This window comes from Notolabrus celidotus, chromosome 22, assembly GCF_009762535.1.
Source record: "Notolabrus celidotus isolate fNotCel1 chromosome 22, fNotCel1.pri, whole genome shotgun sequence".
NCBI lineage: Eukaryota > Metazoa > Chordata > Actinopteri > Labriformes > Labridae > Notolabrus > Notolabrus celidotus.
Genome location: NC_048293.1, coordinates 2,207,712 through 2,229,478, shown reverse-complemented (window position 1 = coordinate 2,229,478; position 21,767 = coordinate 2,207,712). Strand labels below are relative to the sequence as shown.

General features: G+C 42.0%; 1 protein-coding gene across 1 annotated transcript in view; it reads left to right on the top strand.

Annotated features, from left to right (window-relative positions):
* Positions 1–4,771: 4,771 nt before the first annotated feature.
* kcnh5b (potassium voltage-gated channel, subfamily H (eag-related), member 5b) overlaps positions 4,772–21,767 on the top strand; it is a 307,105-nt gene continuing 290,109 nt past the window's right edge. Inside the window, exons 1-2 of the mRNA XM_034675341.1 lie at positions 4,772–5,145; positions 13,343–13,466. Coding sequence (XP_034531232.1) covers positions 5,073–5,145; positions 13,343–13,466 — 197 coding nt within the window. The 5' untranslated portion in view covers positions 4,772–5,072. The remainder of the gene's footprint in view (positions 5,146–13,342; positions 13,467–21,767) is intronic.

Genomic DNA, 21,767 nt, shown 5'->3' with positions numbered 1-21,767 from the left:
TATAAGTCTGGATTTAAAAGTCGTTAATGTTGGGGACAGTCTAACATGGGGTGGCAGCTCGTTTCACAGTTTGGGGGCCACTGCCGAGAAGGCAGGGCCACACCTGGTTTTCAGCCTGGTCTTAGGAACCACAAGAAGCTGCTGACCAGTAGACCTCAAAGACCCTGCGGGAGTGTAGCTTTGCAGGAGGTCGTGATGTACTGTGGAGCTACTCCTTTCAACGATTTATAAACATACAATAAAATCTTAAACTGGATCCTAAAATGAACATGGAGCCAGTGGAGGGAGGCGAGGATGGGGGTTATGTGCTCTCGCTTACGGGTGCCAGTTAAAAGCTGAGCAGCAAGTTTCCTTTAACAGCAGTTTAGATATCAATTAGCTTCCATTCAGAGAGAGAGAGAGAGGGAGAGAGGGAGAGAGAGAGAGAGAGAGAGAGAGAGAGAGAGAGAGAGAGAAAGAGAGAGAGAGTCTGCAGAGTTGAGCCTGTTGCAGCAGACAGCAGCTGTCTGACCTGAGCCGTCACATGTGTTTGATACCCCATGATGCAACTGGGCCAATTAAGGGCATCCCACCGGAGCGTTTTTAATCGCACACGTTAACACACACACACACACACACACACACACACACACACACACACACACACACACCGTAACATTTCTCATCAGACTTCTTGACGGCGTGTGATGGGAATCAGCGGGTGTTAACAGGTGCAGAAATGAGATGCCAGATTTGTAAATAAGACTTTGAGATAAAGTTTCACACCTGAGGAAGTGTGTCAACTGCGGCATCCAACTTCTGTAATGTTCATATAATATTCACATTGCAGTCTTTGGTTACTTTTTAGACGTTCTAATTCTGAACTCTGATTGTGTCATTTAATCTGTTTCAGTCTTCTTTCCCTCGTCTGCTCTGTTTTTCTCTCCCTCTGTTCTCTCATCATTACAGATCCTGCCACTCCCTCCTGCTGTGCAGAAGCCCTTTTTCTGTCGCTTCAGTTAAACATCACAATGTAATTTTCACTATGTACGGTCTGCTGATTTTGCATCCCCACCAAGAGCAGAATGTACAGCTTCAACCCACAGTTTCAGTGTAGTCAGTGTACTATATCTGGGCATTGGAGTTTAACTTGATTTCAAACCACAGGAATTTGTCACTCATGGGCCACTGAGACCCAAAATGAACAAAACCGTAACCTCCGCAAGTCTATTGTTTACGTCTTGGGAATCTGGTACATGCATACGGTCTGAGCTCTCTGGCGTGCCCTCTGGAGAAATCCTTCAGTGAGATGTGTGATGCATAGTCAAGTATAAGAACAATAGGTTCACAATGCGGGCGGCTGTGTATGCAAACGTAAGGTTAAATAGCAATTATCATAGTAGTCATTGCTGGTTTTCAGACTAGAATTGAATACAGATGCCTCTACATGACTTCCCAAAACAAGAGACCATCTTGAAGAAGACTGATTATTTCTGATTTGTCAATATTAAAGTTCCTCTGAGGGACTTCTTTTTTGTGGTAGTTTTGGCACCCCCTGTGGACAAAACTGTAACTTTAATCCCTCTGCAGAGCTTGTTCTATATAAAAGCATAAGTAAGGTTTTTCTTATCAAAAATACCATCCTGCTGTCTTTTAACAAGCTAAGCATATCACTCTCTGAGAGTCTTCACTATGGAAAATAAACTGTTTCAGCAGCATGCTTTTAATCCTCTCATCTGAGACCTGCCCTGCTGCTGCTACATGCTTCAAAACTTACCATACAGAAATAATCCATCTCATCACTGATGGTCTTGTTTACATTTGTGGGTCACATAATGGCACCAATGCTGTTTCATAACTGGCTTAAAATCCCTGACAGGAGCTTTAATGCCTGTTAACGCAGTGGCAGGGGAGGTGTGAGATGAGGTGACACTGCCAAGACTGCCTTTGTTGACGTTTTAAACAACAAGATTCACACTGAGTCTGTTCAAAGAAAGCAGGGTGATGTTTTTTATTTCTCAGAAAACGCTTCAAAGTGGGGTTGGTAGTCAGATTTAGATCCACTTTTTGTTCTACTGGTTAAAATGATCTTTATGTCCCAATAGCAATCATTACATAACGTGTTTTTAAAAAAGAGGTAAAAAAAAAGCTGCTATCTACAGCCGGAGTAAACCTGGGAAAACACCAACCAATCACCGTCATTAGGGTCCAAATGATGAAACCAATCAAATCCCGTCCTGCCGTTCTGCCCGCCTCCTGCTCGTACATTTCTCCAGCGTTCACTCCCCGTCTCCTGCCTCTGCTTCCCCTGACTCTACAGACTGCCCCTCTCTCTGGACCTCGGGCCTGTCCCCTCTGACCCAATGAGGAGCTTTGCTCAGGACTGTAGTCCGGATCAGAGTCTAAAAAGCTCTCACCACGGAGGCTCTGACAAGCAGAAGAATTAATGACATTTAGTAAGTCCTACAGAAAATGTAGATGTATTGTAGTGTCCGTCCGGACGCTGTGGGGATGACGATCTTTAAACACGTACAGGACAAAATCAGTAAAAGGATAAGATGTACCATTTTGTCCACAGGGGGCGCCAAAATCCATGCAAAGCAAAAGTTCCTCACAGGAGCTTTTAGGTGTTGCAAGGCATGAACGCAATCGCCAGATGACTGAAGACATCAGAGAGTAAAGAATACATTTTCTACCAGGGTAAGTCTATTTTTCTGAAGTTTCTCTGACAGAATTTTCTATCTACAGTAAATTAAACTATACAGTAAATAAAACATGTCACTGACGTCTTGCACAGAGCTCTGGCTGCTGCCACGGCTTGGGTCTTTGGCTCTCAGGGGCCCCATTAACCCTTCATACAAGATAATGAGCAATCCTGAGGGACTCCTGCACGGAGACTCTACTCTGTTACCACTGCTTCATGGTAAGACAACACACTGGTAATTGTTCAATGCCAGTGAGTCAGAGATGAAAAATCTTGAACCATGCACTTTGTTTTTACTGACATATGTTGCCGTGTTTCTTAAAGCTGAAGCTCAGGATTCTGGGTAATATTATTAACTATTTTATATGGTTATCTAACATTATAATGTATTACCTAACATTAACTAACACATTAGTTAATGCATTAATAAGCAGTTAATTAATTTCCACTGCTCAGAGTTAATTAATACATTATTAAGCATTAATAAAAGTTACAAAACTTAATTAGTTAACCATTAGTGAATGCTGTCTGGACCCTTATTGTAAAGTGTAACACATGCATCACTTTGGTAACACATTATAAATGCTAAACTGCCTCATAAGCATTACTTAACCTTAATTAACCATTAGTGAATGCTTTTTGGACCCTTATTGTAAAGTGTAACACATGTATCCCTTAGGTAACACATACGCTGAACCAAAATGAGTTGAAATGTAGTTGAAGCAACACATATAAAGAATTTAACACATTTTATTTAGAATAAAACAGATAATCACAGATAACATCTCAACTGGCACAGAGAAGTACGGTGGCCCTGAGAGCTCACAGCACTGCAACTTAAGAGAACACATGCAAAAAGACAATGTTTTTTTCTAATGTTTTGTGTTGTGGACTTTGCAGCACGTTTTTCTAATGTGTTGTACTGTGGTCAGTTGCAGTGCTGTAAGCTCTAAATTCTTTATATGTGTTGCTTCAACTACATTTCAACTCATTTTGGTTCAGCGTATGTGTTACCTAAGGGATACATGTGTTACACTTTACAATAAGGGTCCAAAAAGCATTCACTAATGGTTAATTAAGGTTAAGTAATGCTTATGAGGCAGTTTAGCATTTATAATGTGTTACTCAAGTGATGCATGTGTTACACTTTACAATAAGGGTCCAGACAGCATTCACTAATGGTTAACTAATTGAGTTTTGTAACTTTTATTAATGCTTAATAATGTATTAATTAACTCTGAGCAGTGGAAATTAATTAACTGCTTATTAATGCATTAACTAATGTGTTAGTTAATGTTAGGTAATACATTATAATGACTATTAAACTATTATTAAACTGTTAATTAATGCTTAATAATGCATTAACTAACGCTGATTAAGGGATCCTTATTGGAAAGTGTTACCAGACTATTCATCCCAAGGAAGACAATTTCTACAATCGTTAATGCACATTACCACTGAAGGGTAAAATCACTACCTACACATTAACAAGACAAAATCAGCAAGATGTAAGAGGTACCGCTTTGTCCACAGGGGGGCGCTAAAATCAACAGGAACAGAAAGTTCCATATAGGAGCTTTAATTTATATTACATAACTCATTAAAAAAGTGAGAGATTTGAGATATATATGGTTATGGTTGATCAATTGCTTTTTCTTTATTGACTCTTCTCTTACAGAAAGGTGTTATTCACAATCGGGCAACCCAAAAGCTGATCAAAAGCATTATAGTGCTATAAAAAGGAGCAAGTCAACCATTACTGATGTTTCATATTTCAAATTATTTCAATCTCTATTGAAATTTGTCATAATTATTAAAAGTGAATGAGCTCTGTTCATTAAGAATCACTTTTTTAACATTTAACATTGATCAGATGTGAAGATGCTTATGTGTAATTCAACTTGCAGTTCTATCAGTCCAGCAACAGTCAATATTCATGATTTACAATCTAAAGTTTTAAGAAAAATGATATTCATCTGACACCTTCTGCAGGCTACTGTTGTATTATCCTCATTTTTCTAATTACTGACAAACAAAAGTCCATTTTTAACAGATTTTATTTCAATGTTTTTTTGACCGACATTAAAACGTCGTGATCATTTCACCTCTTAAATGCTTCATTAAACAAATAATGAACACATCATGCAGCAGGCAATCATTTTGAGGACCGAGCCCCCAGCAGCAGACACGCATGCGTCCTGGCGCTCCGTTCGGGCTGCGGGTTGCAGCTCCTCCACCGTGGCTCAGTGCGCCCCGAGCAGCCAGAGCGCACGGTTACAATGAGCTTCTACATCGGCCCGACTGAGAGCCAGCGTCAGAACCGAGCACAGAGCAGCAGACACACCAACACAGACCCGGACCGACACCAGCTCCGCCCGCCCGCACCAGAATGCCCGGGGGAAAGAGAGGGCTTGTGGCACCGCAGAACACTTTCCTGGAGAACATCGTCCGGCGTTCAAGCGGTGAGTCCGCGCGCCAGGGAGAGAGAGAGAGAGAGGGGGGGATTTTGGGTTTCACGAGGCGGCTCGGACCCGGACTCTGCTGGATTACAGTGTTTCTATATCAGTGCAACCAAGGAGGTTTGGTGAAGGAGAAAACCTCAGAATCTCACTTTGTGCCCGCTTTTATTCACAGTGATGGATTTTACCCCTCTTCTGTGTTTTTATGGTTTTACATGTTAAGAAGTAGAGCTTCACTGATTTAACTTATGTATAACGGGGACAATTTATCTGGTAGACACGTGTTTTACAGTTTTGATGAAAAAAATCTGTTTTTTTTCTGTAATAACGATGGTTTTTGTGTTTTTTTTACTCTGGTCTCAAAATGCTCACAGGGAGTTTACGCACCGTTTTATCCTCACACCTTTTCTTCCGTGTCAGACTCCTGGCGACTCATTAACATCAGATATATCTAGAAATGACGTGGGAATATTATTTCACACCAACATAGCAGAGTTGTCGAAAGGAACATAGTTTAACCAAGGTGTAAAAGTTTATTCAGGCAATTAACTCGCCAGTTTTTGTTTATACACAATGACAGCTGCTCAGCCAATAAAGACGGAGCCCTCTGATCATCATCGCTTAATTAACCGCCTCTTCCCAATCCCATTATTTTTAATAACCAGTCACGATAAGGAGTGATCGTTATTGGAATTAAATAACCTTCTGATGTGTCAGTAGGCTATGTGGTATTATGGAGCCACGTTATATTTATATGAAGAAATGTGCAGGCTGTGAAGTAATTAAGTGAGGTAAATAATGAATTATTGCTCACTTATTTATCATCTTCAAGTGTTCTGTATTACTCAGAAAGCATTATTGGTATTTTGTCTAACAGGGTCAATCTGCGCAGTAAACTGCGCCAGACTTGGCACCGGCCTGAGAGGCACGCGCTCTTAACTCTGATTAGATTGATTGCTTTGTGTTGTCTTCCCAGAAAACTCCGCGGAGTAATTGGCTGGAATGAAAGTCATGCAGGGTTGTGGATGTGGGTGCAGGATGGATGCACGGATGGGTGGCTGGGTGGGTGCTCAGAGATATGGTCAAGAAAAAAATGATGGTTCTCGAAACGTGTGTGTGTGTGAGTTTGTGTGTTTGTGTGTTTGTGCCTCTGGGACAGGCATGGGGACTGCTGCGCGAATCCCTAAGGGCGTTTTAGCGCTAATTGGAGAGCCACTGATTGCAGATGTTACAGTGTTGTTGTTTTTTTGGCTGAGAAGTCACACGAAATTAACGTGAGAGTCTTAACACCTCGAGAGAGATGTGAGACTTTTGGTGGCCTGGGAACAGATTCTGCAGACCATACGTTTGGGGAATCTCAGGACTCTGAACAAGGATGAGGCTTACAGGGGATAGACGTTTGACTGACCTTTCCATCCGTATAAACATAGAGGTAAAACAAAGATACAGAAAACCTGCACATAAGGTTTTTAATACAGCCCCCCAAACAAACAGAGAGACGGATAATGAAAAAACAAATTAATCCTTGGTGCAGGGGGGGATTAAGCTATGTGACGCAGCATTGGAAGGCTTCTGATTACATTTCACCTTAAGACTCAAAGTGAGGAATGTTCAGAAAAGTTTAGATGTAATGTAGTTTGAGAACTAAAATGTAGATGATACTTCCAAACAGTCCAAAGCAGATCAGCAATGTATGAAAACAGAGATTTAGCATCTACTTTACACACAGATGATATATTCAAGTTACCATACCATTAGATTTTTTACATAAATCATGCATGGACGTACAAGTATTTCACTTGATGGCAGCAAGTGAAATTGAACTGTATTTCAGTGTTCTTGATTTACAAGCAGGGCCGGGTCTACCCATTTGAAAGTCCAGAAAATGATCCGTGGGCTCCTTTTGGCCCCCTGTTTAATTTTATGAACACAATCAACCTGCAAACACGCCCCATGTAACTCTGACTGACATTACAGTACTGATCCTTTTATTTGATATTTTGCTCTGGTGATGCACATTTCCCAAAAGGAGAAGTACAAGACAATTAATTACATCAGTGGAGACTCAGCGGGACACTTAATGGGATGGAGTCATTGTCATTATTACATGTATATACCTGTGCTCTTCCTGCCTTGACAGTCAATTAAATACTTGATTAATCTAGTCATCATAGCTTCATATATGTCATGTTTAATTTACAACAAAGCAGCATTGAAACAAATTCTCCCATAAGATACCTCAAATTTGTTCTTTAGGAAAGTACTTGGAGATACTGTATGCACTGTGTGTTAGTCCCAGTCAGGGTCAGTGTTTCCAAAGGATGCTTTCAGTGTGTTCATTTAAAAAAAATCCTGTCTTGGATTGTGGATGGTGATTTCACTGATGGCTATAACATCAAAACTCTTGTTTCCCCTGCTTAAATAGATTATTTGTTTCCCTTTGGTCTTTCATTTCAGCTGTAAATCAAACCTGAAATCTAAAGGACTTATGCAATATATCCCATAATTCCTTGATAATTGAATCAGAGTTAATTCATCTCATCTCTGGGTTTCAAAAGAATTTGACCCCCTCGTTGGTCCGAAAGCTGTTTCAGTGGCTCCTTTATTTCACTTGAAGCAGGTACCAGTCTGTATGTGGCCTAAATGGTCGAACCCCGCTCCAGCTAAGTAATTGGCTGTGATGAAAGAGGGGAGCAGAAAAGGTCAAGATGACGCTGTAGTTATTTTTTTATGTTGCATTGAGTCTTAGTCAGCTCTTTAATCCAAAGGGCACTCAGGAGGCTGCAGAGGGCCGGTTTCAGGCTTCAAATAAGAAAGTGATGAATTTAAGTAACATTAAAGTTCCCTAGTACTTCAGTGATTTTTTGGATAGAGAGGAGAGAGCAGATGAAGGGGATATTTTTCTGGATTGTTCTGTTAGAGAGGTGTGTCCCATAATGCACTGCACTTCAGTTTCATTTGATCTGAGCAGTGAATGAGAAAAGTGAGCCGCGACCAGCCCTATATATTTCACACTAAATACATTACAAGGCTATGGAAGCCAAGTATTGCCAAGTTATTGATGTATTGGTGCAATTTTCAGTTTTGGAGATTATGCCTACATAGTACAACTTTTTCTTCATTTTGTAGATCAACATATTGCCAAACTGCACCCTGTGACAAGATGCCATCTGTCATCTGTGCTTGTTCACATCGATATTAGAGCATCATAGCATTCTGGCAGTAGCCATTAACTTGAGCTTCAGTACCAGTTAGTGGCTTACAACCACATCTTAGACAAGCAGTGGTTGTAAGAACCAAGGGCTGTAGCATATATGCAGCATACATATATTTTGGTATCATCTACAAAACAGTGAAATGCAACGCTGCCTAAAGAGACCCATTGAGAGCATGTCAACAAAGAACAGAAGAGGAACCAAAACAGAGTCCTGAGGATTCCCACGTGTAAAGAGGGCCGTCGTATTTTAAACGTTCTTGCTCTGTTTACTGGTGTCCTTGGTGTTGATTATACTCATTTAAAAACCTGCTTTTTAACACCCTGTGCATTGCCCAGCTCTGCTTGTCAGATTTAATGGCATTTGGATTTGAGGCAGTTTGAATTTATGTCAGTAATAATCTTGTGGTTTGTATTGTCGTCTCATCCGTACAAGATACTTTTCTGTGATCATTTTCAGGAGCCGTAGCTACAAGTAGTCAAAAATACCTAACCATTTTTTCGCTGCACTGTCATGCACTTAATTAACATTTGACTAAAGGTCACTTTACTTTCCTGGAATATACTCGCATGGCCTGAAATACCATCTAAGTTTTTCCTACTGCGTGCTCGTTTGATTTTGGAAGGCGGAGATACAAACTGGTAGTTTTATGAAGAATCAGATATTATCGAGCCTGCACTCTCCACTGCTGATATAATAGAAGTTTTCCCCTGACCTCAGCAGGAACATTTTTATTACAGTAACTATTTTTTATTTCATCAGTTGGCTGACCGCTGAAATCAATGGATGTACTGTTGGCGGGTTTAAATCCTCAGTCTGTAAAAGCTGCAGTGAAAGAGCTGAATTCATGTTAGTGTTTCACTGCAAAAATGTCAATGTTTCTATATTTTAAATGTTGTTTTAAATGGCTTCCCCTCCCTGCTGTAAACATACAGTGCACTGTGGGAAAAATGCTACATGCTTGTGATGTTTTTGGGCATGCACATAGTCGAAACGGCGGAGCTGTTTCAGCATCTTTTCATCCTAAAATTCATTCCAAGCAGCCAAGCCAACTAGGCTCTTACAGCAGATTTGGACGGCGTTGAAGGACTTTTTTTTGGCAGTTTCATTATTTTATAAAATGTTGTATTTACCTTGCATATACTCCTGGTCGTTTTCTAAGGCAGGTGATGATGCTTTTTAACCTTTCGGAGGACACACTGAGTTTGTTTGTGCCTGGAATAGTAGTTGCATGAACTAGGTAGGGATTCTATTATGATTAACACTATTAGTAAGGGGTGAGTAAAGAGGTGCATATGCAAATTAGAATCCTGACAGGGTGAACAGGTCCCTGATGCGGGGTGGGGGTGTCTTGTGTCATCCTGTTAGGTTAAAACTACTGTCGCTTGGGGTTCTAATTTGCATAACCACATGCTCACAATATATACATTGTCCCTCTTAATAACTGGCTACCGAAGACATGAACAAGTTAACCCCAACAAAAAGATTTCTGGATTCATGGTTTAGATATGATTGATTGATACAGATGGATGTACCCAATGTTTAACACTTTAGAATGCTAACATAAACTAATGTATTTGCCACAGTGTCAACAGGCAGAGGTGAAATGTCCAGAACTCCTCTCTGCAGATTGATTTGATGTGACGTGCGTGATCAAGTTGAGCATGAATCAACCTTTGTTAAGGGATTTGGACCAATCAGAATCTAGAATTGAACACAGTTCATGTGATATCAGTGGGACTGTTTAAAAGGTTCTTCATTGGTGAACTGTCCCTGTAGAATCTGAAAATAGCTGAAGGAAAAAGAAGCTTTATAAAGTGTCCATATGTTTGTGTGTTTTTTTCTGTGGTCGTCATGTTTGGGATTTCAAGGACACCTCCATCTGAGACTTCAGTTGCTTACGTCTGTTGGGGTTTCATTGTAGCGCAGCTGACTGTCAACTTGTGACTGTAAGAGAGTCCTTAAATGCTCCGAAAGGAGACCAGCTCGTGTCCTTTTTAAACTCTGCTGTGCTGTAGCTCTTATTAAAAAGCACACGGATCATATTTCAGGGTTTGAATGATATGATGACTTACATATTTTATGTGTTGGACCTCTAAGGATGGTTCTGATATTTTAAGAGATGTAATAAAACTCTGATTTGAGCAGGTATCTGCAAATTAAAACAAAATAATTGACAGGATTTTGGTTTTCCTGCATTAGAAGTAGAGAGACGTTTTTCAAATTAAGTTGAACTTGAGCTTACTTAAATAGATACCAATGTGATATAATCTGATATTGATAAAGGGGACCATATATCTGATCAACCTGATCTATCTGATCTGGTTCTTGTAGCTCTTTGCACACAGTTCCTCAGAGGATAGTTGGGCACCTGCTCAAACCTTACTGGCAGTGATCTAAAGAAGGTTACTATCCGGTCAAAAGTCTTAATTCTTCAGAAGATTTTCGTCATAAAAGAACAGAGTAGGTATTTGGTTGGCATGAAAGAAAGGAGCAGAGAGGTCGAGATGATTCAAACTGACTGTTTGAGTAAGTCTCACTCAGCTCTTTAAATCCAAAGGGCACGCAGCAGACTGAAGCTTTTAAAGGAGAGGCTCAGACTTGCTTTTAAGTCTGATACACTTTAAAACTCACCACTTGTACTTTCAGAGGGTTATTGGCTGCTGTAATCTCTCCTCTTTTAGTTTAAAAGTTCTTTTTCTTTGTAGCTTTCTCTCTTTTATGACTGCGCTGTGCTTTAGTAGCAGAGGGGAATGTGGGATTGGTTGCCCAAACAGAGTCCTAAAGCAGTAAATATGCTCAAGCCTGAGTCATCAATGTTTGAGGTACGAGTCCTACAAATCAGACCTTGTGTTGAACTTGAGTCTGAGTGCTGGACTCAAGTACTTCAACACTGGTTTAACTAAATTAATTCAAATAAGCATGATATAATCTAATCTTATTACTATTATTAAATCTTATCTCAAGACGCTTTATGAACAGAGCAGGTCTAGAGCGTACTCTCTGTCCTATTAGTTACAAAGACCCAACATCAAGACCGAATAAGATCCAGTCCCATCTTACAGAAAGGACTCAGTCTGATCTCATCTTAATCCACCATGAGCAGAGCACTTTGCAGCATTTAGCAAGTTACAGTGGCAAGGACAAACTTCCTTTAAAGGTGACATATCACGCTTTTTTCATCAATATATATTGGTCTAAGAGGTCCCCAAAACATGTCTTTAAAGTTTATGCTCAAAAAAACACTTTGAAATCAGATTTTGGTCTGCCTGAAAAGCCCTCTTCTTCAGTCCTCCTCAGAACACTCTGTTTTCTCTCTGACCACGCCCCCTCAGGAAGTGGATGTGCCTCGGCTGTCCAGCATGTTGATCTAATGTTTACATGTTGGCTGAATATACACGGCTGCTCAGAGATCACATTACTTCAACCCTCTGAATCTGATCCTGACGGAGAGGCGCCTGCAGCAGGACCTTTCTGAAGGATTGGTCACAGATTTAGTGTTTCTCGTTGTTTTATTTGTCAGTATGTCGACGTGTGTCTTGGTACACAGCTACAGCTAGGACATGTAGCTATGTAGCTATGCTAATTAGCGCTAGCACTTATCCATGACAAATAAAAATCATCCACTAGATCTTCAAATCTGCAGACGTGGGGAGTAAATCCGACCTCTGCCAGAAAGGCAGCAGGACCTTTTCTGAAGGATTGGTCACAGATTTAGTGTTTCTTGTTGTTTTATTTGTCAGTATGTAGACGTGTGTCTTGGTACACAGCTACAGCTACGACATGTAGCTATGCTAACTAGCGCTAGCACTTATCCATGATAAATAAAAGTCATCCACTAGATCTTCAAATCTGCAGACGTGGGGAGTAAAACCGACCTTTGTGTTTATTAAGACAGCCTACAACTAGCATGCCTCCCTCCTAAGCTCCTTGTTAGCACACATTTGTGCAGGTAATGAAAAACGGAGGAGGGATTCAGTATTATTTTATACAGTCTATGGGCTGAACAAGCTCCGAGCTCTGACTCCGTGACAGACCGGATATTGTTGTTACGTAACAAAAACACTGAAGTCTGAAACGGCTCGTTTCACACACATTTACAGAAAGGTGGAGAAATCAGAACAGGGGCAGAATGGATTTTTTTCATTCTCGGGGGGTTTGTAGACATGCCAGGGACACATATTTCAGGTAGAGAACCATTAAAAAGTCCATTTTGCATGATATGTCACCTTTAACAGGCAGAAACCTGAGACCTACAACAAGTTTCTCACTTTCCAACCATTCTGGGTCAGAAAACATAAGGCCATAGTTTATGATTTGTCATTTAAAAGAGTGAAACACAACTTTATAGCATGGCAACAGTGGTTGAGGCTACCGGAGTGCTGGGTTCCAGAATGCCGGGGGGGTCTTAAAGAGACCGTAACTGAAATAGACAGACAGAGGCTGAAATGGAGGTTTACAAAGACACCAATCTTATTTTTTTTTTTGCTACTTTCTGACATTTTATTGACCAAATGATAAATCTAGTACCCAGTCATCAGCAGCTACAACAATCACGATTGATCCGTTGACCTTGCTTAGCTGCCGTGGAGCTGTTCCTACATTTTCAAACTAGTCATAAACCTTTGGACCTCAGCAGGCTTCATACTCATAGATTGAAAAGTTGAGTTTGACAGAACTGTGCTGCAATTTAGACAAAGCAGCCACAGAACTCTGATAACTCCACTTGAAGGCCGCTGTAGCTCTGATGTAACCTTAGCTCAGCCCACCTGACAGGCTCAAGGCGTATCTTTCTTTATGTCTTTGTCTCTCCGGTATTTGTTGACATGTTGAGTAGCCAAAGAGCAAACTAGACGTGACCCAGGGCAGTCGTACATGTCTTTGTAATCTCCTCCAGAGGCCGAGCAGCTTTGCAGCCTTTTATCAGTATTTCATAATTGATGCCTGGAGCCTGATGTTCTTCCTCTGTCCTGTCCATCTTCCAGAGACCAGCTTCCTCCTGGGAAACGCCCAGATCGTCGAGTGGCCTGTAGTGTACAGCAATGACGGATTCTGCAAACTGTCTGGCTTCCACAGGGCTGAGGTCATGCAGAAGAGCAGCACATGCAGGTAAAGCTCTAGATCTTTCTCTTTTACTCTTGAGCAGTGAAGCATCATAACATGCACAAACATGGATGTTGAAGGCCAGACACAGGTAGTTAAAGTGTCTTAATGGAGGAATAATGACTCTGGAGGCTTGTTGTTTTTTCTTACTTTCACTTGATGTACCATGAATAAATATGTAATCTTCCCCTTCATACTTCTTTTACATTTACATATAATTCTCAGCTGCATCTATAACAAGCACATGTCTTATTCAGCCCCTGGGTCTATATATCTTTTTATCATTTAAATGATTCACTTAAAGTAGAACTTACAAAAAAACAATCTGTTTTCTCATCACAAGCTTCTTTATGAGCTAAAACCACACCAGAGTCCCCATGAGTCATTATTTTTAAAACTAAAACCATGTCCTTTTCACAGTGCTCCATTTATCCTGCAGGAATCATTGAATATGTCTTTTTTTATTCAGCTCCATCCATTATTCAAACACAGTGAGAGACACAGGGAGGATGAAAAAGTGACACGTTTTTGTGCCTTACTGCTTCTGTCCTTTCATGAAATACAAAAATTACAATCCAGACATTTCAATTAAAGAGATAAATCAACTACTACCATCTTTACATCACATTATACTGTATCATACTTTATGTTATTGTGTGTGGTAACCTATCACAATATATTGTATTGTACTACATCTGACTGTATCCTTTTGTACCCAAAGTTAAGTATCCCAAAGTATTGAATCTTATCATTTCGTATCATTCTCTATTGTGCCAAATGATGATGACTTTCTTATTGTTTCATATCATATTTCACACTGTCATTATCCCAGAGTTTAATATCATATTGCCCATATTCCTGCAGACTGGAGGGTCCTCAAACACCCCGTCTTTTATAAGAACTCCAAAAAATGTCCAAATTGGCGAGGACATTTTTGGGGGGTTCTGGTAGAATACTTCGTTTTCATCAGTCATCTCCTCTGATATAATTTGTGCTGCAGTAGAAGCCACACGAGGCTAGCTGGATGGCTGACAATCATAGTCTGTGGCTGTTTTCAAAAATGCCTACTATACTAGCAGTATGTACTGATTTGGCCAAAATGCAGTATGTAGTAAGTGAACAAGAGCAAAATCTGCAGTAAGCCAAAACTCCCCGATGTCTCCTGATTCTGGAAGATTTCTCAGTATGCATCGGACCAGTCTCCCTCACCTACTGTTTCCCATAATGCACACCTGAAATTCAGTGACGTCCGGCCCAGCGTACTGCAACACAGATCAAACAGAACACTCATACCACAGACTAAATTCAAAAGCAGTATGTAGTAGGCTGTACCTAGTGCAGACTACATTAGTCGGTAGTATGTGTGATGGAATTCAGCAACAAACTGGACACTGGACACAGAAGACTCAGGAGACTCTGACGGCTTACGTTGAAATAGTTTATGTAGAACTTGGCCAAGGAGAAATAACATAACAGTACACAGGCAGGAGAGTGCAGTGCAATGCCAAGTCAGTTCTGCCAGACAAAACCCATGGCATGGTATTTATTCCCCCTGAAGACGACACTAAAGTTAGATAGACATGTTTGGACAATAGGAACACAACAAGTGGGAAGACGACCTGTGCTCTGGTTCTGGAGACAGTAAAGGCTGATTTATACTTCTGCGTTGAATCAACGGCGTACCCTACGCCGGGGGTCCGCGTAGCTCCCGTACCTACGCCGAGGCCTACGCACGTAGCTGACGTGCACCTCCTCCAAAATGCAACTCCCTGTAGAGCCGACGCGGACCTCAAGCTCTGTGATTGGTCCGCTCGGCGGCTTTGTATTTCCCGCATTTACAACACTTCCGGGATCCTGGACATCGGCCGCACATCGGCCCTGTATTTCATCTCCTCCTCTCTATTCTTCATGTAATCATGTCTGTATGATAAACAGCAATATGTATGAGCTGTAGATTAACAGAACACGCTCTGAATCTCTGTGGAAAAGTAAACAGAGATCGTAGCGGGGCAGGAAGCAGGCGACCGGCTATCAGAGAGACCGCACTGCCCTCTAGTGTTTTGGTGGAGAATTGCTGCGCGACACAGACACACTGACGCACAAGTATGTGGGGCTCAAGTCCGCGTCAGCCCCTGCTGCGTAGGGGAGACGCAGAAGTATAAATCAGCCTTAAGTCGGCCACAACCATAGACTGTAAATAAAAATGGACAGCGTTGCTCCGCCTCTTCCCGTTGTACGGTTCTGAAGCCAAAAAATCCCTCTCCTGGGCGCCGCCATTGTGCAGCCAGAGCCTGTGAAGCCACTGTAATAAGCTCCGCCCTACAGCCTGACGTCACAAGACGCTGTGTGTCCTTTGAAGTTTCACTCCACGGCGGCTGTGAATCAAAGGAAACAGGAAGTAAAACCCCGTTTTTTAACCTCTAATAAATAACGAAAAAGAAAGTTTTCAGGAAAAAGAGGCCTTGAACACAAAACAGTCAAATACTAACTACATATAACCACAGCATACGGATGTGAGAAACATTCGTACGACGTGTATTTATTTTTTAAAGTTTGACTGGGGGAGACAAATTTTTTGACCTATACTGCAGCCAGCCACCAGGGGGCAGTTTCACTGCTGAAAGCCTCACCACCAGCCACCGGAACCTCTCCCTTGGCCACAACACATAGATAAAGACGGGAGCAGGGGGAGAGACCTTGACTACTACCCTGACACTATCTCGCCCGTCACAGATGACATAGGAAACAAGTTACTCTAAACATGACACTTAGACTGACAGAATACAATAGTTAAACATTCTGACATACACATATATAAGACGACGATAAAATTCAACTACAGTATGTAGCAGGCCGTTTTGAAAACAGCCTGTGTGAGCTAACAACCGAGAGACTGGAAATGTTGGGAGTAGAGAGAGGGGGTAGACATGCAGCATATGGCCGTGGTTAGGAGTCAAACCAGCGACCTCTGCAACAAGAACTATAACCTCTGTACATGGAGCGCACTTAAACCAGTAGGCACACAGTGATCTAGTCTTCGGTTTTAACGACCAGTAGTAACCAGTCTAAAGAACCACCATTTCCCTTTTTTCCAGCAGCTCTTCTGCGCTAGTGTTGCAACTTTCTTAATCAGTCTTCATGTCGTTGCTGCAAACAAGACTTGTTGTGAGTGAGTGAGTGAGGGGGGAGGTGCAGGTTTTTGGATTCTGGTTTTGCTCAGAGGGAGAGAGATGAGGCATGTTGAAGAAGAACACACGTCTTGTGACATGACATGTAGGCAAACTGGCCGCTCTCTGTGGAAACATGTAAGGTTAATTTAACACAACGTAACCATTTTCTAATTTTTTTAATTTGACTTTACTGTATCACCGTATCGTGTCGAGTCGTGTCTTACTGTATCATATGGTATTGTTCTATATTGTATTGTATCATCATATTGTATCATGTTTTTTCTTTAATGGTATTCTGCAGAGCTGTTTAAATAGACGTCCTTCAAAGACACCTCAAATCTAACGCTTAGCAGAGAAAGATGGCAGAAAATAGAATAAGCATCTGGCATTTCGACTTACACCAAAGAAATTGAGAGAGAAGTGGAGAGAGAGAAGGAGAGATGGTACACTGAGCAGTGACACTCTGAAATGAATCCAATTTAGAGCTGCCAGGGGAGCTTTGTTAGGTCCAGCTTGAGGACGGTGCCCTCCTCACCTGTCAGTCAAGACCTTTTTAAAGATATGACTCCAAAGCACGGCTCCTCTCCTCAGGCGACTTTCACACCCGCTGGGGGCGGCTGCCTCGACTAGCCAGCGGCTAAAAAACTCCCTCAGACGCAGAGCCTTGCGAAAGCAGTAGAAGGGGCACTGAGAACTACGCCTTCACGCCCTCCTGCTGCTCGGGGCTGAAGAGGACACTGAGGTGGACAATCCACTCAGATGTGACTCTGCGAGGAGACAAGAGCCCGCTGAGAGCTTAAACTTACAGGCTGCTGCAGAAGTGATGGAGGAGGGGGGCTTGTTAGTTGGGCTCGCTGCCATGTAGAGGAGTAATTTCTGCTCTTTTGACTGCAGTACAACGCTTTGACTTTGTGAGATTGATGCAGAGGTATCCACAGTTTATTTATGAGACAGAATTACAAAAGGTCCTGAACTGTACACTGAAGAATAAATCTAAATTGGGGGTGCCCGGTTTGAGATTCTGCACCCTCTGATGGTGAATTAACAGAGCAGGAAGAAGAAAACACACACACAGTTCTACTAATCTTTGCTACGTTCGGTGAAACACTGGGTGTTAAAATATTTTGACTCTTACAAATTATCCCAGTAACACAATCAGGGGAGTGTTGAGAGGATAAGAGGTCTTCAGAGGAATCACAACAGTGATGAAAGCACACAAACAGCAGTTTGAGCCCCTGACCTTTCTGTTTGTAATTCCTTGTACTGAGGCAAAGATGCACTTTCTCTAACCAGTATGTATTCTTTTCTCAAGCTGGGCTACTCCACCATGTACAATTGTGAATTAAAGATGAGCCCCTCTTACTTTGTAATATTGTCCCCTGGTTTTCATCCAAATTACTGTTAATGCAAAATAGAATTCAAAGCCCAAATTTAATCAGGAAGGCCTGAATTATCATTTTAATTTCACATTTCTCTAAGGCTCCACCTCTCAACGGTCATCTATTTCTTTTACTGGACTGTGTCCACTTTCTCTACACATTAGCATGTTAGCCGAAGGAGATTTAAGCCACCAAACTCTTTCTTCTTCTGTTCTAACAGCTCTCTCTTCACCTATATTTCAGATAAACACCAGGTACTTGTGCTGAAAGAAAGGATGAGTGCTCAGTGAAGAAACCCACCCCACTATGCCCTTTACTTATAAGTTTAGTACCCTACCCCATGACTTTGTTGGTACCCCAAAGCCCGAGATAGAAAGAGCAGATGGGCAGTGAGAGCCAGCACATCACTGGGGTTATCAAGTGGGCTCCTCCCTTCACCAATGTTTTGCTTAGTTAGGCCCTTGGAGAGGCTAAACATTTAACTTTGGCGTCCCAGAGCGCCCCCCCCCCCCCTCCATTCCAGCTCCCACTGTCCATCATATCCACTAACAGAACACCCTAATTTAATATCCCAACCCTTACTGTATTGCAACATTCAACAGACCCAGGCTCCCTACATGCAAGCTCCAGGTAGAGACAACATCGATACTACCTACTCTACCACCTAGCCCCTAGCAGCCCCCACCACCAAACGCACAGCAAGAAGAGTCTATAGCTAGATAATAGAAGACAGGAGAGGCAGAGCCAAAATGAGATGCCGGTCTAGGCTAGAACTCATCACAGCTGGATTAGACATACACTTAAGGCTGATTTATACTTCTGCGTCGCCCCTACACAGCAGGGGCTGACGCGGACATGAGCCCCACATACTTGTGCGTCGTTGTGTCCCTGTCGCGCAGCAATTCTCCGCCGAAACACCTGAGGGCAGTGTGGTCTCTCTGATAGCCGGCCGCCTGCTTCCGGTCCCGCTACGATCTCTGTTTACTTTTCCACAGAGATTCAGAGCGTGTTCTGTTACTCTACAGCTCTACAGAGAGGAGGAGATTAAATTACACGGCCGATGTCCGGGATCCCAGAAGTGTTGTAAATGCGGGAAAGACAAAGCCGCCGAGCGGACCAATCACAGGGCTTGCGGTCCGCGTTGGCTCTACGGGGAGTTACATTTTGGAGGAGGTGCACGTCAGCTACGTGCGTAGGCCTCGGCGTAGGTACGGGAGCTACGCGGACCTACGGCGTAGGGTACGCCGTTGATTCAACGCAGAAGTATAAATCAGCCTTTAAGCCCGATATTATTCATACCCCTGGCAAATTTTGACTTAAAGTTACTTTTATACAACCAGTACATTTTTTCTTGATTGGAAATGACACAGGTGTCTCCCAGAAGGTAATAAGACTATGTACAAGAGGCATCATTGTGGAAAAAAATATTTCTTAGCCTTTATTTATATTTGAACAAAAAGTGGCATGTCCAAAATTATTCATACCCCTTTCAATAATCAATAGAAAAGCCTTTATTGGCTATTTACAGCAATCAAACGCTTCCTATAATTGCTGACCAGCATTTTGCATGTCTCCACTGGTATTTTTGCCCATTCATCGTTAGCGATGAGCTCCATGTCTTTCAGGTTGGAGGGTCTCCTTGTTATCACCCTGATCTTTAGCTCCCTCCACAGATTCTCAATTGGATTCAAGTCAGGACTCTGGCTGGACCACTGCAAAACGTTCATGTTTTTGTCCGCTAACCATTTCTTCACCTCTTCTGCTGTGTGTTTTGGGTCGTTGTCGTGCTGAAATGTCCACTGGTGCCCAAGGCCAAGTTTCTCTGCAGACTGCTTGATGTTGTTGTTGAGAATCTTGATGTATTGTGCTTTTTCATGGTGCTGTTTACTTTGATTAGGTTCCCTGGTACATTGGCTGATAAACACCCCCAAAGCATCAGGTTCACACCACCATGTTTGACAGTGGGGATGGTGTTCTTAGGGTTGAAGGCTTCTCCTTTTTTATGCCATATGAAGGATACATCATTGTGGCAAAACAATTAGATGTTTGTTTCATCTGACCATAAAACAGAAGACCAGAAGTCTTTCCTTTGTCCAGATGAGCATTTGCAAAGGCCAAGCGGTCTTTTGTGTGCCTTATCCGGAGAAGCGGCGTCCTCCTTGGTCAGCGTCCGTGGAACCCAGCAGTGTGTAGTGTCTGTTGGACTGCCTGCCTTCAGACGTTGCCACCAGCAGAGCCCAGATTCACCAGGATGGTCTTGATGGTGATCTTAGTGGATTCTTTGTCACCTCTCTCAGTATCCTCCTGGCCAGCACAGGTGTCACTTTTGGCTTCCGACCACGTCCTCTGAGATTTCCCACAGTGCAGAACGTCTTGTATTTTTTAATAATACTCTGCACTGTAGCTACTGGAACTTGAAAACATTTAGATATGGCCTAATAGCCCTTTCCTAACTTGTGAGCATCCACAATGCGCAACCGCAGATCCTCAGAGAGCTCATTTGTCTTAGCCATGACTGTCCACAAACCACCTGCAGAGAGCTTCTGTTTTTCACCTGCTGAGTTCATTAAAACAGCTGTTCACAATGAATCAGGGTCATTAGGATGCTTTAGAACAGCTTGGACTATTTTGAATGGCATGGAACTTTGGATTTTCCCACAGACTGTGACAGTTTGCAAAGGGTATGAATAATTTTGGACATGCCACTTTTTGTTCAAATGTGAATAAAAGCTGAGAAATAATTTTTTCCACAATGATGCCTCTTGTACATCGTCTTATTACCTACTGGGAGACGCCTGTGTCATTTCCAATCAAGAAAAACCTTGCTGGTTGAATAAAAGTAACTTTAAGTCAAAATTTGCCAGGGGTATGATTAATTTCGGGCATTACTGTATGCTCTACCTCCTACCTACTGAATATTTTCTTATTTTAATTACAAATCAACTAGTGATTGTGACTCACCAGCCAAGTCTCTGCTTATCCTGACCAAACTACTGTACATAACAGAAAATCTGTGCTGTCAATCAAACAGCATGGCTGGGTTTTCCTGTTGTAGATAAGGGTGAAATTTGGACAGGGACCAAGAAAGACATTTTACCAAACATGTGTAACCATGAATCCCCTGTCCTTTAAAAGCCCCTGAGACTCATTTCAAGAAATTATTAATGAGCCATATGTTGTACATCTATATTATGGGCACCAGTATTAGAAAGTGGGGTAACTCTCACAGTATAGATTCAATATGAAAGAACTTATTGGTCAGTGATGATTAGATTCTTTATCAATTCTTTAAACACTCGTTCTCACATGATACAGGTCGGTTAAGATTACTGGAAAGATTCATTAATAAATGACTTGATTTAAAGGTGACATATCACGCTTTTTTCATCAACATATATTGGTCTAAGGGGTCCCCAAAACATGTCTTTAAAGTTTATGCTCAAAAAAACACTTTGAAATCAGATTTTGGCCTGCCTGAAAAACCCTCTTCTTCAGTCCTCCTCAGAACAGTCTGTTTTCTCTCTGACCACGCCCCCTCAGGAAGTGGATGTGCCTCGGCTGTCCAGCACGTTGATCTAATGTTTACATGTTGGCTGAATATACACGGCTGCTCAGAGATCACGTTACTTCAACCCTCTGAATCTGATCCAGAATTTGATCCTGACGGAGAGGCGCCTGCAGCAGGACCTTTCTGAACCATTGGTCACAGATTTAGTGTTTCTTGTTGTTTGATTTATCAGTATGTCGAAGTGTGTCTT